Source organism: Mycteria americana, chromosome Z (assembly GCF_035582795.1).
Source record: "Mycteria americana isolate JAX WOST 10 ecotype Jacksonville Zoo and Gardens chromosome Z, USCA_MyAme_1.0, whole genome shotgun sequence".
Taxonomy (NCBI): Eukaryota; Metazoa; Chordata; class Aves; order Ciconiiformes; family Ciconiidae; genus Mycteria; species Mycteria americana.
The window spans coordinates 34,502,504-34,519,225 of record NC_134396.1 but is presented as its reverse complement, the minus strand read 5'-3'; the positions used below and the strand labels follow the sequence as shown (position 1 = coordinate 34,519,225).

The following is a 16,722-nucleotide window of genomic DNA, read 5'->3' as shown; positions in this document are numbered from 1 at the left end:
CATTAGCAACAGGAAAGCTGTTTAAGAGAAATTTTAGAGAATAATAAGCAGTATTGTTGGAGAAATTACTTCTGGAACAAAACCAGTTTTATCTGCCACGACATCCATAAAAGCTGATTTGCTCTTAGGCATTGGATAAAGAGAGATGCAAGACCACAGAAGGTTAAGCAGAGATTGATAAGTCAAAAAATGAATTGCTTAATATTTTTTTATTAATCCTTGAATCATTCTAAAACAAAATAGTGAAGCCATGTTAGAATGTTTAATCTGTTATGGTAAACTCAGGGCCTATATTGCTTTACCTGCTCAACCAGATAAAATCTACTTAAAAATCTCTAGGCCATCTTTCAGTTCCTGCAAAACATCTACGCACTACACATCTGAGCGACAAAATATCAAACTGTCTGTTCACCATCCTTAATGCAGTTCCCTTCCATTTCCCCCTGAAATAATTGCAAAGGGTTTATAAATGCAATTTCATGATCACATAAACTGTTGGGAAAGGCATGAAGGGCCCAAAGCCCTGTGAAGACAGGGTGAGGGACCTGAGCTTGTTTAGTCTAGTGAAGAGGACACTAATGCTTGCCAATGAATATTTGAAGAGTTGCAAATGTGCCACGGAGCCAAACTTTTTTAGGTAGACAATATAACAAAGGGAAGTTCAGATTATGTATTAGGAAACATTTTTGCCTTGGTTGTTAGTTTAGCAGTGGGACAGGAAAACCAGACAGTTACTGAAATATCCATCTGTAGAGGCTTTCAAGACTTGCCGAGACAAAGCCGTGACTGACCTGCTCCGTGTTGTCAGTAGTCCTACTTGAATGAAAGACTAAAGTAGATGAACTCTAGAGATGCCTTCCAGCCAACATTTCAGAGTCAATACTCTGTTGCCATTTCAGTGGTGTTTCAGTGGACTATGTGTGACAGTCACTGTGAGCACTTACAGCTGTTTACATTTAAACAAATTAAATATGGGGTTGTTAACTCATTCGTGTTGTATGGTGCTTTAATGGTATCAGCAGTGCAGCAGCATCCCTACTGATGTGTATGTACACATAATCATGTTCTCTATGTTCTCTTAGGTTATAATAGTAACTGCTGTCATCTAATTGTAGTGTTTTTACCACTGGTAGACCTAGCCCTTACTCGGAAGCCATCCAGGTAGCTAGACCCTGAATGTGTATTGGGTAGGAGCAGTATTATTGTTATATGAAGAGTCTGATTTTGGAACTAAACTGTGAATTACTGTTTCCAATTTTATAATTAGTAGTTTCTGGTGAAATAAAGACAAAATTCTTCTTGATATATGTGTCCCAATGTCTTAGTGCAGAGAATGTAGAAGGTTGCCTCTTGGGAAGAGCTACTTGGAAAAGGAAGAGCATATGATGATACTTCCCTACTCCTTTCCTAACAGCATCTGAAAACAAGATCTTGACTTAAGCCTAATGTTAAGCAAAGGAGTAGCTTTGCAGAAGTACGTGCATATTTGTAGTTAGAATTGCTAAATCGAGCTTCTTTACATGTTAATAACATAAGAAATTAATTCAGCTCTTAATGTTCATCTTCAGAGCTTGTGTTGGATATTTATCAGCTACCCGCACATAAGTTGACTGCACTTGCTCTTCATTATAACTATGCTGAGGTCTTTAGTAACAAGTTTAACAAAAACAGTCCTTACATTCAAAATACAGACTGCAATGTTTTCCTAGGAAGTCCATCACTTTCCAGTAGTATTGAAGCTTATAGCTTCATTTCATCTCTGTGCTTCTTTTGTTGTGCTTCTGCCTTCTTTTAAACCTTCTGGCTCTTCTCTGTTAAAACAGAAACTATGAAAAGCAAATGGTTTGATTCAATATGTGGGATAGTTTCAAAAGGAGAAGCCAGAGGCTAATTGTTTTTCATAACAATACATATTAATTTCAAGTTTACAGTGCTGGCTTTTGGGACAGTTTTTAAAAAGTGCTGAGAGTTTAGTATGTATTTAATGAGATCCTGTCTCCCTCTTAAGGATAGGGAAAGGGAAAAAGCCAGTGACATTTCCCATAATTCAGGCAACTGATAAGCATTTTTATTTACTTGCTAAGGAAGGGCTCAGTTATGGAAAAACCACTCACCTGAAGGACTTATAGGGAGGCAACAGAAGAGATAGACCCTTCATGTTTTATTATGTTAACGACTACACACCAAGAGAAAATACAGCTATTGTCAATATACAGTGAGTATGTGTCTTCTCTTTAGGGCGTGTTAAGTACTTTGTTTTCTTATACTTTGATAGTATTGTCCATACTATAAGTGCAGTTTCTGGCACTAAGAAGAGGCAGAAAAAAATAGTAAAAAAATGCAACATGAGTGTGAAGTTAGGTTGTCTATTTACTAGGTTTTTTTCCCGTCTTCTGAGTCCCCTTGAGTTTTCAACTATGATAGTATGATTAGGTCTATGCATAATAAAGTTATAAAAGAACTGGAAAAAAAAAACCCAAAACCCAGAGTTAACATTCAGTTACAGATTTTGGATTTCCTTGGTTTGATCTTTAGATGTCAAAACTATGATGTTAATGTGACATATGACTGCAATAACAGCCCTGTAATTTATGATGCTGTCAGATACAACTGACATTTTTCATTCAGAGGATCCCTGTGGACACTACAAATGCTAAAATAAGCAGGATGTGTAGGAAGAGGCAATAATTTTATTAGACCAGCTGGTACAATCAGAGAAAACAGACAAGCTCATGGACAATTCCTTCATGACATCATTGCATCTAAGATTAAGGTTTTCTTCCAGTGAAATAGCATTGACCATAGCAGTCGTTTAGTAATATATTCATAATGTTATGTATGTCATGCAATGAACTGAAAAGGAATTTTCTTAATTAATACCTTTATGAGGCTTTGCAAGACACTTGTGACAATATACAGACAATATACGAATGATATGAAATCTTTATTGAATCCCTGGAATTGACTGATCTGTCCTTTTAAAGTTCTAGCAGTACCATCTTATTACATATATCTTTTGTGAAGGCATATTTGTCTGTGGAGCATTGCAATGTGACATACATTCAGAGAAGATAACTGGTGATATCCTAAGTCCTTTTTCTACAGTTCTGTTGTAAGGGCAGAACATAGCATTGTGTGGTCTTTTCCTTGAGAAGGATCACGGAAATTCATAGGCCTGTCAGATCTTAAGGAGAGTGACCTTTTTCTTAACAGATTTGGACAACTTGTCATCCTTTGCCAACTCCTTAGAAAATGTGTCTGCAGCCGTCCTGATACCTTAATCCGTGCTGTTTGCTTCATTTTGCAGATGTAGGTGTGGTAAGGGCCGTTCTGTAGTGATGTACACTGTGAAATAATCCATATACCGAGATAGTTACTGTTCCTCAGAGCTACCATTTGGTGCACAAGACTTTACTGTCTTACCTTCCCAATATCCTCAGCTGGTACGACTGTACAGGGCAAGATCGTCATACAGTAAGAAATAATACTACTTCAATGGGCTCTGGCAATGTAATGTGCACTTTTTATCATTTCCCAGTTCTCTGACTTTCACTTGATTTTGTTTAGGACTGGGTCATTTAATACAAAATTAGTCAAGGGCAACAGTCTACTGCTGTTGCCTCTTTAAAGCCTATTCTGCCAAAATCAGGAATAGATTCAGATGTAGCCTGAATTCAGGCTTTTCCTGGGAATATAGTCAACTGGATGGCTTTTGGAGGCAAATGGCTTCTGTATGTAATGAAGCTTTGACTATACTAAAGAATACAGTTAAGTGAATGAGGCTGGGATAATCTGGTCGTGTTTTGTTGACTTCAGTTACTGACATCCTGAACTATGTATTTTTTCTAAAGCAGTTGAGCATTTCTTTCAGTTGTGTTAGACTGCATATATTGACCACTTCTGTAAACTTCTCAAGGCTGTAATTATTTCCTTTGATATAACACTATTTTTTCTGAAGCAGCTCTTTTACACTGCCTTCTTAGTAGTATCCTTTTTTGGTATCCCAGATTGGTTTTGAGTTAATTGAACTATCTTTGAAATCATGGAAATGTGCTTCATCTCTCTTGAGTCGAATCCTTGGTAGATATCTCGTCAAGGAGAGGTTTAAATCGGATGCCTCAAATCCAGTCTGAAAGGACCTAAGAGACATTTATGAATTTGTAATAGGAAAAAAGTGACTCTGTGGAATGCAATTCATATTATACAGAATTCATAGTTAATATATAACACAAGACATACTCTTCTTACATTGAAGACACAATATTTTGTTCTTTATTATGTGTCTCCTAGTATTTTTATGATATGCAGCACTTACAGAGTTAAATGTTTTAGCTGATAGGATGCCAGATATTGTTTTAGGCATGATATCAACATAGCTTTAGACTGCATGCCTTTTCTGCTTCATCTTGTTTGGCATCCCTTTCAAACAGAAAATGAAAATGTGCTCTGGGTCTAATAACAATGTTTGCAAAACACAGTTTTCTTGAGCTTTCCTGGAGGAAAGGTCATAAATTTATCCAAACTGATTTATTTATTTATTTTGTCTTTGCAATTCTGTGTCATGTATATGGAAAAGAATCAGCATTATAGATGTAAATATTGCAGTCCTCTTGAAGGGTTTTTGTGAAAAGCAGGAACACTTACTCTAGAGAAGTAATTTCTTTGGTTTTCAGTGCACTTTTCTTACTGAGGAGTTTTCAATAGCTTATACATTTACTGTGAAAGAACACTGCTAATTGAGTCATGATGCTGTTCCACCTTCTGAGTCTTACATTAGAAGATACCAAGTGTTAATGAGTTTAGGTAAATATTTATAATTTAAATGTTGGCTTCTCTTTTTCATCAACTGTAAAAGTGAAAAGTATCCTGTGTCATTCCCATTGCCTTTCTGTAAGGCCTTGTTTAGAGAAGTCTCTATAGAATGTTGAGAAGAAAACATGGTCTGATTAACAGTTAGTCTAAGGACTTAGGTTTTATGCTCAGCTCTGTTGACATTTCAGTTTTTCTCCTTTGTGAATGAAATCCTGGCACCACTGAAATCAATGTGACTCATAAGAACTGACTGCAAGAAAGCAAATATTTTACTCCTCTGCATTAGTTTCTCAGTCTCTAAATTCAGCTATTTATTTTCACCCACCACTCCAGCATGCAGTGCAGTTTTATAAATTGCTTAAAGGTTCTGTGGTGACATGAGACCAAACCATCAAATTCTACTAGATGGAATGTTTTTAAGGTTTGGGGTTTGGGTTTTTTTGTATGTGTTTTTTGATTTTTTTTTTTAAAGTTCCTATTCTTCATGCTTATGTTGATTTCTTTAAAATGCAAATTAATGCAAGTAAAGATGCACTTACTGCAAAACTGTCTGAGTTATCTGACAGATTGTTGTATGGCTCAGCAACAACAGAATCAGCAGGATTCACCTCCTTGCTGTTGTTCTACGGAGCCCCATTTGGTGGTGAAACAGGTTTTTTCAGGGGGCTGCAGCTTTAAATAATAATAATAATAAAAAGAGTAAGTTAGTTCCTTTGTGTCGTGCAACTACGCCCCACGCAGCCGCTCGCTCACTCCCCCCTGGTGGGATGGGGGAGAGAATCAGAAGAGTAAAAGTGAGAAAACTCGTGGGTTGAGATAAAGACAGTTTAATAGGGAAAGCAAAAGCTGCGCACGCAAGCAAAGCAAAGCAAGGAATTCATTCACTACTCCCCATGGTCAGGCAGGTGTTCAGCCATCTCCAGGAAAGCAGGGCTCCATCACGCATAACAGTTACTTGGGAAGACAAACGCCATCACTCCTAATGTCCTCCCCTTCCTCCTTCTTCCCCCAGCTTTATATACCGAGCATGATGCCATATGGTATGGAATAGCCCTTTGGTCAGTTTGGATCAACTCTCCTGGCTGTACCCCCTCCCAGTTTCTTCTGCACCTGGCAGGGCATGGGAAGCTGAAAAGTCCTTGGCCAGTGTAAACACCGCTTAGCAACAACTAAAACATCAGTGTGTTATTAATATTATTCTCACACTAAAATCCAAAACATAGCACTATACCAGCTACTGGGAAGAAAATTAACTCTATCCCAGCCAAAACCAGCACACTTTGTTTTGAACTCAATTTGTTTTGACTCTGTATTAACCACAGTTCTTCAGAACTGTATCAAATCATAACATAATTCTACAGTGACAGAAAAGTGTCACAAATAAAACTGTAGGCTTCACTTACATTTTAGCTATAATGCAAAGTGGTTTTCAGGAGCAGTTACTTAATTAAATTAAAGGCTAGCCCAGTGATGTTAGAAACAAATTTAGCAATTTACAGATTTTTAAGATTTTATGCCATAAGCCTTTGGTGTTGATAAAATGTTCTCAGATTCCAAATTTACTTGCAACTATTTTAAAGTTGATCTCTTTCTAAGAATTATCTAACTCTGCATTTAAAGTTCAGGAAAGGCCTATAAAATAAATAATGTTCTTAAACCTTGAACTGGTTATTGTGTCTTGTTGTGGTATACTTGTCCCTACCATGAATCACATGCGTTTCAATACCCACCAGTTTGTTGGCTGGTCATAACTGTGCATACTCAGACTTTACAAATGTACCTGTTACAGCTTTCGTGTTCATGACCTGTGTTTTAAAGAATATTTATGCTTGAGCAGTTGAATTTGCAGAAGGAAAATGCTTACACATTTAATTAACTGTTTACTTATTAATTATAATTTAATTACTTGAACCTTACATATTGGTAGTAAGGTGCAAAACATTAAATGGATCCGTTTACCAAATAAAGTGAAATTGCATGAATTTACTTCAAAAAAATTTTAAAAATTATTTCCATGACCACCAAAATTCCACTCTCTTTTTTATTCCAGAATCGAATGGAAGAAAGCAAAGCACTCTTTAGGACAATTATCACATATCCATGGTTCCAAAACTCTTCAGTCATTCTGTTCTTAAATAAAAAAGATCTCTTAGAGGAGAAAATTATGTACTCCCATCTAGTTGATTATTTTCCAGAGTATGATGGTAAGTATAATGATATCAGAGCTCATGCTCATTTGCGCTGCAGTAATGACAAATTGTAATAGCCTTGTCCAAATGCTAGACAGATAGATCCTTTGATATATTTTGCTCTTTAAAAAAAAAAAGATGCTTTGCAATTTTTAATCATCTAAATTTTTAAAATATGATTGATCTCTTGTGGGATTTTTTAGACCGCCAGGATTTCATTTTATACTGTAATTAATTGTGGGTAGGATGGCAGAACCTTTCATGGGAAATTGTTGACTTTTAGATTAGTATTGTCATATTAGCAGTGAACCACATTCTGTCCTTTTTCATAAGTTGGGATGACGGTTTAAACTGAAGTATAAAAGCTAAAAAGAAATAAAAATGCATTCCTCGCTTTTCCACATTGTCTTCCATACTCTCTTCTATTGAGGTTTGGTTTTGTGTAAGGTTGGATATCTTGAGGGGAAGTGTCATAAGCTCTCTGTGGCACTCAGGCAAACCAGTACCACTCCTTCCACCCTTCTATTGTACCTCTTTTTTTCCTTTGTTTTAATTTACATTATTTATGTGAAGCTTAATGTGCTTGTCCGTAAAAATTATGTGGATTGTACAGCTGTTTCTACTAAAACTGTACTTTCAGAAAGTTCTCCTGAGGTAAAAAGCTAAGTATTTTGAGGTAACTGAGTGGAGGCCTCGGTAACAGAGAAAAATCAAACGCATATAATAAGAGGTCTAAAGAACAAAATGCTCCTATTTCTAAAAAAAGAAAATCTGTTTTGTCCCACCAGGGAGTGAATAGTAGATTTGAAAGCTGAAAAAAAGATTAAATCTCCCATGTTCAAATACAGAGAGTAATAATAGAAAAAATTTACGTTTTGTTTCCTGTTTAAGGGGAAGGAAACAGTGAACAGCCTGCAGTATCAGACCATATTATTTATGAGTCAGTGTAAGATTAGTTTCATAGTGCTATGCAGAAGAGAACTGGCAGTTGAATAGAAATATGCTTGTTCTTTTGAGTTTCCTTCATATGACAATCTCCTTCGATGACATCCTGAAGGTGAGAAGACTCTACAGTCTACTGCGTTATCACCACTCAAGTGACGATAAAGCTTGTGTTAAATGCTTATCCAGAAAAAACAGACAAAACTCAACCACTCAGCTCAGGGAAGCCCTGTTTCTCCTGTCCTTTGCCATTGGTGAGGGAAAAAAAGATTATGGACTGGTAGGGCTGTTGGAGTCAAGACCTGGAAGTCTTCCAGAGTCCTTGTCTCTTAATTCTGCAGATCTTGCTGGACTTAACTCCACAGACAAGGTTATGGTTTGATTTGATTTCTTCTGGTGGCAGGGTGGGGTCTGTGGCTTGCAGAGGTCACCGTGTAGTCCCCTCTTCTGTCCCATCACACTGGGGATGTGGGAGGTGGGAAGATTTGAGGAGGGGATCATGGGGATGATGAAGTCATCTTCATCATCAGAGAGACCTTCAAACAGAAAGCCACCTGGCATGTCCTGGTAGGAGCCAGAGGACATGCCTTGGGAGGACGTCTCTGGGGCTTAGGTATTTTTCAGCTGGATCACTTCTCCCAACCGTTTTCCTGTACAAGGAGCAAGTAGCATAGGGATAAGACCTGCTAGCCAGGATGGCAAATGGGACTGATTAAATTAAGCTAAGCAGTTCTGCTGCATGGTATGTTGTAACAGCATTGGAAGGGGGACTGAGGCATGCTCAGTGGTCAGTGTATCGCACGAAGACATCCTTGCATGGCTAGTACTAGAAGGCTGACTCACAGACTGGAATGAAGAACTGGGAGAGGAAGAGAGAACAAATACAAAAAAGGGCCATAGCTGGGAGGAAAAGAAGAGAAAAATATTGATGTAGTACTTCTTACATAGATCTTGAACATATCATGTAAAGACACTCTTCGAAAACTGCTGATTAGGGAGCAGTGGACAAGAAACCAACTGATTTATATGGCAGTTCTTTTCCAAGTCTTCATATTATTTAGATCACAACCACTTTACAGTCTAAATTTAACATTAACTCATTCAATTTTTTGATAATTCCTGAGGTCATAAATGCTCTTTCTAACCTCAATTTCCCATACTTGAATTTCAGTCACACAAAAATTCAAATTACATGATAGTCAGTAGAGGTGTGATTAGGTAAGCAAATTTGGATACAGGCTTTGAATAGTGCAGTAGATTTTGAGAGAGCACTGTGTCTAACTACTATGAAACCATTTAACAAAATTCTAGGAAGTTGTTTAAAACAGTAAGTGGTTTATTCTGGAGAAATCAATATCTTCGGAAGTCTAAGAGTTTTCTTCACAAGTACTGCAAATTTATTCATGGTAGTGTGAGACTTATTGTTGCTGCTGTTTCTATAGAGTCTGGGTGACCAAGCCAAAGGCTAGACCCTGTTGTGTTTTAGAAGCTGTAGAAGTGTTGAACAGTCCTCTGTCCTGCTTCAGAGAGCTTATGAGCCATTTACATGCCTAAATCTCAGGAAATGTGTAATCTCTTTGTGTGTATGTATGTACATATATGTATATATATGTTCATGTGCATACATCCATATATTGCAGAATCTTACTCCCCCTCCAGACAGATTTGCAGCACACCAGAAAGTATGTGATTTCTCTTCCATGCTTTCCCTACCTAAATTTTATGGAGTTATCCAAATTGGAAATGTTAGCAATTGTAAGCTTGAAGTATTAAAAATAAAGTTTATTTTCCAATTGTTGAAAAATATGTGGGCATGGGCTAATCCCCAAAGTACAGATTTCATAACTACTGAAGGACAGAGCTACACATAGCAGCTGAGCGCTGGTATTTATATTGCCATGTAACAAGACCAGGACTAATGAAGAGAATAGGAGGAGGAGGCAGCACAGAAAACATGTGTGTTCTGTAGAAACCCACCTTCCAGAAACAGGAGAGCAAGGGAATAACGGCCTTCGGAAATGGCACTGGAATAATGGAACAGAATTCAACATCTTGTGGCTAACGTTCTTGCTTCTGCACTGCTCTTTTCACTGTGAACATGAATGAATCCTCACTGTCCCAGGCTGGAAGTCATTACTTTACCTTCTGTCTTCTGTAAAGCTGAACATGTGGTTTGGTTACGTAGACTCTGCATCCTTCTGAGAATTACAACCTTAATTTAGAACTGATAGGATTATTATTGTACATAATTTAGATAACAAGTGATTTGTTAGAACATGAGGCTTTTGCATTCAAACAGCTTCAGCTGGAGTGTGTGTGTATTTTATTATCAGCAAAGTAAATTAAGTTCTATTGGTGACAGTGTCAGACCAGTTCAGGATATAACTTCATTATGCTACCTATTAAAATCCTCATAAAACTAGTAAATGTTGCAGTGCTAAAAGAACTTAAGTATAATTTAAATGTAGTAGGTGTAGACCGAACATTCACTAATTCCATTAACAATTTTAAAGATTTTTTAGTACAGCTAATTTTTTGTTTTTCATTCCATGCAGTTATAAATCACCAGTTTTAAACATTATCTTACTGAAGAAAGAGGATAGTCAGCAGGCAAAGAGCAGCTTTGACATGATAGCTCTGACTTGATGAACTTCTGAAATTTCCTTCCATCTTTGTTTTTTATAGTTCCTACCAGGAAGAAAGTAGCCACTATATGATACCATTGATTAGTAAAACGTTCCCTGTCTTCTCTTACGTGAGGACCAGACTGACCCTTTCTTGTTTCCTGTTAAAGAAGTTGAAATATTGAATCGACTTTAAGAAAACTGACTTTCTCTTTTTAATTATCAGGACCACAACGGGATGCACAGGCAGCACGAGAGTTCATCCTGAAGATGTTCGTAGACCTGAATCCAGACAGTGACAAAATTATCTACTCCCACTTCACATGCGCTACAGACACAGAGAATATCCGCTTCGTCTTTGCTGCTGTCAAGGACACGATCCTACAGTTAAACCTGAAGGAGTACAACCTGGTCTAACTGTGCCTAGGAGGCCCTCCAAAACCAACTTTGCGTGATTAAAGATATACAAGAGGGACTGTATTATCTGTGAAAACAATTTGCATAATACTAATTTATTGCCGGCCTGGACTCTGTGAATGTCCACAGAGTTTGTAGTTAATATTATGATTTTATTTAAACTATATGGAGGAAAACCAAAAGATGCTGAAGTACATTCACAGCACATTTCCTCATTTTTTAGGCAAAACCTTGTGACTCAATGTGTTTTAAATTCTCAGTCATACCTTTACAAAAGATAGCAGTTTTTTGCTATTGAAGCAAAATCGAGCTGGTTTCCTCTTTCCCTGACCCTTTCTCCCTCCTTCCCTTCCCCCCTTATCTTTTACAAGGTACAATGGCCTTTTTTTCCCCAGTTGCATTCCTGGGTGAAATATTTTCTGTTGAGTGATTTGGTCAGGAAAATACTATCATCAGAACTTGAGTCATCTGTCATTCTAATTTTACAGTATGTACTTTCTTTGAAGGATCAAAAGTATTGATACTGTGATTTTTAAATTCTTGACATGGGTGTCTTCATTCTGTCTTCACTTTTGGGACTGAATATTGGGATTGCAAAATAGAATTACAGTTGTCTAAAGATACTAAATTTAACCATATTTTCACAGTTCGGAAAGGTGCACAGAAGACAGTAATGAAATAATTAAGACACAACCTGGTATGTACGTGGAGTATGTTTGAATCTCTTTTTAATTGCCATGTGCCATTTTTTTCTCTCTTCTTTTATTCACAAATGCCAAATAGAAATGTCATAGACACTACATTTTCCCCAGTGGCTACAGCCTGAAACAGTGGGTTTTTTTTCAGTTGTGTGGGGTTTTTTTTTCTTAAGTTAGAGCTTTTTTAAGTCTTCTTTTTCCACAGTAGAAAAATTATTTTTATTGTATAAAATTAATGTTGCCAAATCTGGCTTTTTATAAAACAAATGCTCTTGAAACTTAAGATACTGATTGAAATGCCAAACTGATGGGTTGGGAACTGACCTGACTGAGTCAACTGCCAAATGATGAACAAACAGTTTCAGCTCATATGTTCCCTTTTTTAGAAAGTGTTCCATTTTCTAATGCCAAAACCAACAGTGTGAGTGAATATGCTGCGAGGTGCACCATGTACACGCATGTGGTCTACTAATTTAAAGACAGTTTAAATCTCTCCTTATGTCAGATATGGCATGAGATTGTTTTCTGTAATAATATCAAGGCACCTTTAGTTGCATAACGAGAAACTATTGATGAGAGATCACATTCAGGAGCCTTTCTTGATAAGGTTGTGTGTTAACTAAACATTTGATAGGCTTTCATGCAAACTAGCCTCTCAATGTTCTTTAGAAAAGATTTATTAATGTAAATGAAACAGTGAGAAAATCATTCTTGAAATTTAAATGTGCAATTTTTTAACAACAAAAATGCAGCACACATTGATGAGCCTTTATTCTGCAGCTTAGGTTGAAAGGTGTTTTTTGACCAGGTGCATGATTGCGAGCAAGCTACAGAAAACTCAGAGTTCAGACATGTAATTGGATTGATCATCTGCAATGCCAAGGAGCACTAGAGTGCACTTAACAGAGAAATTGCTGCCTCATAGCAGCGGATGGGAGGTGGAAAAAAATAATGGCTTATTAGTTGATTACCAAAGTTAACAATAAATACTAATGAGACGTTTTTCATCCTTAACCCTCCCAACTCCAAAACAACAATAATAGAAACAGTTGCTATTTTTTGCTCCCTCTTAAAACACCTTGTAATTTAAAACTGGTTGTAGGTATAGTGCAATTACGAATGCTATAATCATTGTACATACATCTATATATATATATGGCAGCATCCATATTGGCTTTGTAATCATTAATTTTTGGCAAATTGAATGTGCTGTATTGATATGTATCTATGTAATTGTATTGTATGTCTTATAGCTAATTCACATTTTAAATAATGTTATTTTATTTACTTTTTTAAGAGAGAAGAATGTAAATTTTGTCAGTTTATTTCTGACTAGGGATTTGTTGTTGGTTTTTATTTACAAAACAAAAAAAATTACTATAGTACAGAGCGGTACTAGCATCGTGCTGTATAAAATCATTTGCACATTCCTGAGTAGAAGTAAATTGGAGACACCCAGACAGAGGCCATTCAAAACAATGCTTAAATCTTGTCAGGGCTTTATATAGGTGTAGAAACCAGTCTTATTCGAAGAATTTACGCCATTATATCTAGGATTGGAACAAAAGCTTTTAAATATAAATTTAATTTATACTTGGCAGATTCACATTAGGTTACTTTTACTTTTCTAATAGGCTTTATTAGAAAAGTAAGTTTAGAGATATTTCAAACCATTGTACATAAGTACTAATGGATATATGCTGTTGCCCTAAAAATACCATGACAAAATACGGAACATCAGAACAATCAAACAGTCTTTCAGAAACTGCAGAAACCTTAGATATAACAACAACAACCAAAAAGTCACTATTGTTAACGATTTTAAGGAGATAAAGTATTTTATTTAATAAAGCTAAAGCAGGTAGATCTAGGTTATGAAAAGTGACACTGACATTTTGAATAGGGGATCAGAGCAGTGACTCTTACATACAGCATTACAAAATTGGTCCTGATCTTGCTATAAATGCAACAGAGCTTCTGTTTTCACAGTTCCACTGTTGATAATATCCGTTCTTTTAACCTGGGAATACATTGCCCATGCTGGATTCAGTGCTATGAATGGAACTGTAGCCAAAAAAGAAAAAAAAAAAAAAAAAAAAGACAGTGGTGTCTGACAGAGGTTTTGGGTTTTTTTTTTTAATTTGTTTTGTTTTCTTACGGGATATTGGGTGGGGGAGAAGGAAATGTGGTTCTGAGTTTTGTATAAAAACAAAACAAAAGTTTACTCATGCTTTATAGTTATATTGTGATTGCAAAAGTTTTCAAGAGTGTGTGCCACTGGGCTACTTCTGGTATATTTTAGGTAAGTTGAACCTGTGGCAATGTTTAGATCATTTGAGCATGTTCTAAAAAAAAATATATATATATTCGGCATGCCAAGGCAAGCTTTACATAAATCACCTAACACAGCATTGCAGTGTGACAGTTTACAAAAACATTTCCTTTTTAAATAACACAGCTGTTCCCACTTGCAGTATATTCCATTGTGGTGGTGGTGTTGCTGTTGTTTTAATTGGTGGTTTCTACTATGCCTTATAGTGCTTGAGTCCAGAAGTTTGTGCCTCTAACATGAAGCTGAAGGCAAAAACATCAAGACAGAAACCCTTTTAACTTTGCCAAAATTATGCGATTTCTTTGAATGTCATAAATGGGGGAGGAGGGAAGGAAAACGTCTTGGGAACCTGTGTATTCTAGATGTTCACTAGCACAAGAAAGCTGTAATACGTGTTTTACAGAAACCTTAAACTTGCCTTTTTCACAAATTAACTGGCACTGTCCTTACATATATAGGATGATGCAGCTATAAGGGCAGTTTACTTTTTATAATTCAGACTCTTTTTGATTGTCAAGGTGTATGGACTGTAATTTTTAATCATACTGTCACATGATTGTGAATCACTTTTTTAAGTTTGAAAGTGGAAAAGAGACTTTTTATGCTGGATATCAGTCAGAATTTACTGCATGATTTGCAAAATCTCTAAATGGGGGGAAAAGGGCTGCATATGAAGACACTGCTAGACTCCCAGCCTTTGGTTGTAAGGTGCAGAAGACTTTCAGATTACTCAACCTCATGACCCTTTCCTTTTTACACATTCTTCACAAAAGAATGAAATGTTAGGAGAAAACAAAGATATGTTAACCCACATGAAAAAATAAAATTTACCCAATTAATTTATTATATGTGCTGCTGTTCTTGGAGCTCTGTGCATGGTTATCCTGCAGACTATCGCTATTATTAGTGAACTAATGTTAATATGCACAGCATATTAACAAGGCCTACAAATGACCTACCTCTAGCTAAGAGACCAGTAAAGTAGATATGTTTTGGAGAGATCATCCTAAGTTAGGAAATTAAAATATCCTGGTGTAGGTAATTAATTACGGTATTTTAGAAATTCACACTTTTGTTAATACGGTCCTTCTTTTGACATAAACCGTAATTTCTAAAATTTAGTATGCATTAAACAACTAAAGGCATCTGTCCCTGTCCAGTTTGTTAGTTTAGTAGAGATCTTGCAAAACCATACATTCAGTTTGAGGAGCTACTGGCATTTCCTCTTTTTTGGCTTTTGGTTACCCATAACATTTTGAGTTTTATCAATCAAACCAGAAACATTTCTACTTAGTCAACAATACATTGAGGGTCACTATTTAGCTAGTTAAAGGGATTTTACTGTAAGTTTCACTCAAGCTTTTTCACACTAGCCGTGCTGCAGGAAAGAAAGGAATAGAGGGGGATTTTTAAGATAGTGTGAAAAATATAAAGTCAGCCAGATCAATCTTACTATAAATCTGTTGGTTTGGTTTTTTTCTCTCAAAGTACAGTCTAAGCTGAAGTCTATTGCTGGATTCCTCATTTACCATGCTGCAGGAAATCCTTATTTGACTTTTTTTTTTTTTGGGGGGGGTGTCAGATACATTTTTAAACTTGCAGTATTTAAAAATAAAGATCATATTTGCTGTTCTTAAAGTGTCATTTAAATGCATGTATTGTGTGTTGTTTGAGGGACAGAAATAGGGGTTTTTTTTGAAAAAAAAAAAAAAAAAACTAATATTGTACAGTTACTGCCCCTCAAAAATGTTGCTGGTTAAAAATACAATATTTTTGGCCATAACTTCGTGCTATAGTATCTTCATTCCTTGAATTTTAGCTTTTCTGAATCATTATTTGGGCTTATTGTTCTCCCAAAATGCTTCTTCTTATGATAAAACGCTGGATAGATGTATTACTCCATTATTACTTTTTAATTATATGTGCTCTCTCCTCATTGTCTAAATATTAAAATTTCCAGAATATATTTATTATATAGCCAGAACATTCAACATTTAAAACATTCAACACAACATTTAAGGTTTGTTACAGTGGAGACAGTAATTTGACAGTATTATTAAAAGGTTTTTTTGGCTGTGTACAATGGAAACTCGGAAGTGTGGGGGAAAATAAATAATAGTCTATATCTCACCAATAGAAAACTTTCAGAATTTGTAGACAGCGAGGTGAATTTCTTAAGCATTTTGGCTGATTGCAGTAGGACTGCAAGAGCAGACTGTTTCTTTGATCTTTTTGTTCGCCCATGTGATGATAGGAATAATGGAAAGATGCCTATGTGTTGCCTTTCAGGAGTATGGCTCATATCTGATCAACAATCAGTGGATCTCAAATCTTCATTACTGAAGAAATAGAATTTCAGGCCAGTTGCAAAAATGAGTTTGTTTTCTATTCCATGATCATAACAGTTTAAGTAAGATTCTTGGAGTCCAAACAGTTTGCCCAAGCAAGGATTTGAGTGAATGGTTCCTGATTTTTCTTTCCTGTTGCAGAATGTAAGGGAGAGGGATCAGTGGGGAAGGATTTATTTTATCTTTATGTCTCAGTGAAGATAACGTCAACAAAAATACAGTATAAGTGGTGATATTTAGATACTTGAAATATATGTAGAAACCGTATCTGTGTGATAAATTGTGCACAGTTGTGATAAAACCTTACATCACATACTATGATCCTATCACACAATTGCCAACCACTTTGTAGGATACTGT

At 36.2% G+C, this 16,722-nt stretch overlaps 1 protein-coding gene across 1 annotated transcript in view; it reads left to right on the top strand.

Moving 5' to 3' along the window:
• The window catches only part of GNAQ (G protein subunit alpha q), a 139,547-nt gene extending 125,762 nt beyond the window's left edge, over positions 1-13,785 (top strand). Inside the window, exons 7-8 of the mRNA XM_075526518.1 lie at positions 6,863-7,016; positions 10,794-13,785. Of these exons, the coding sequence (XP_075382633.1) occupies positions 6,863-7,016; positions 10,794-10,984 (345 nt within the window). The 3' untranslated portion in view covers positions 10,985-13,785. The remainder of the gene's footprint in view (positions 1-6,862; positions 7,017-10,793) is intronic.
• Positions 13,786-16,722: the final 2,937 nt, after the last annotated feature.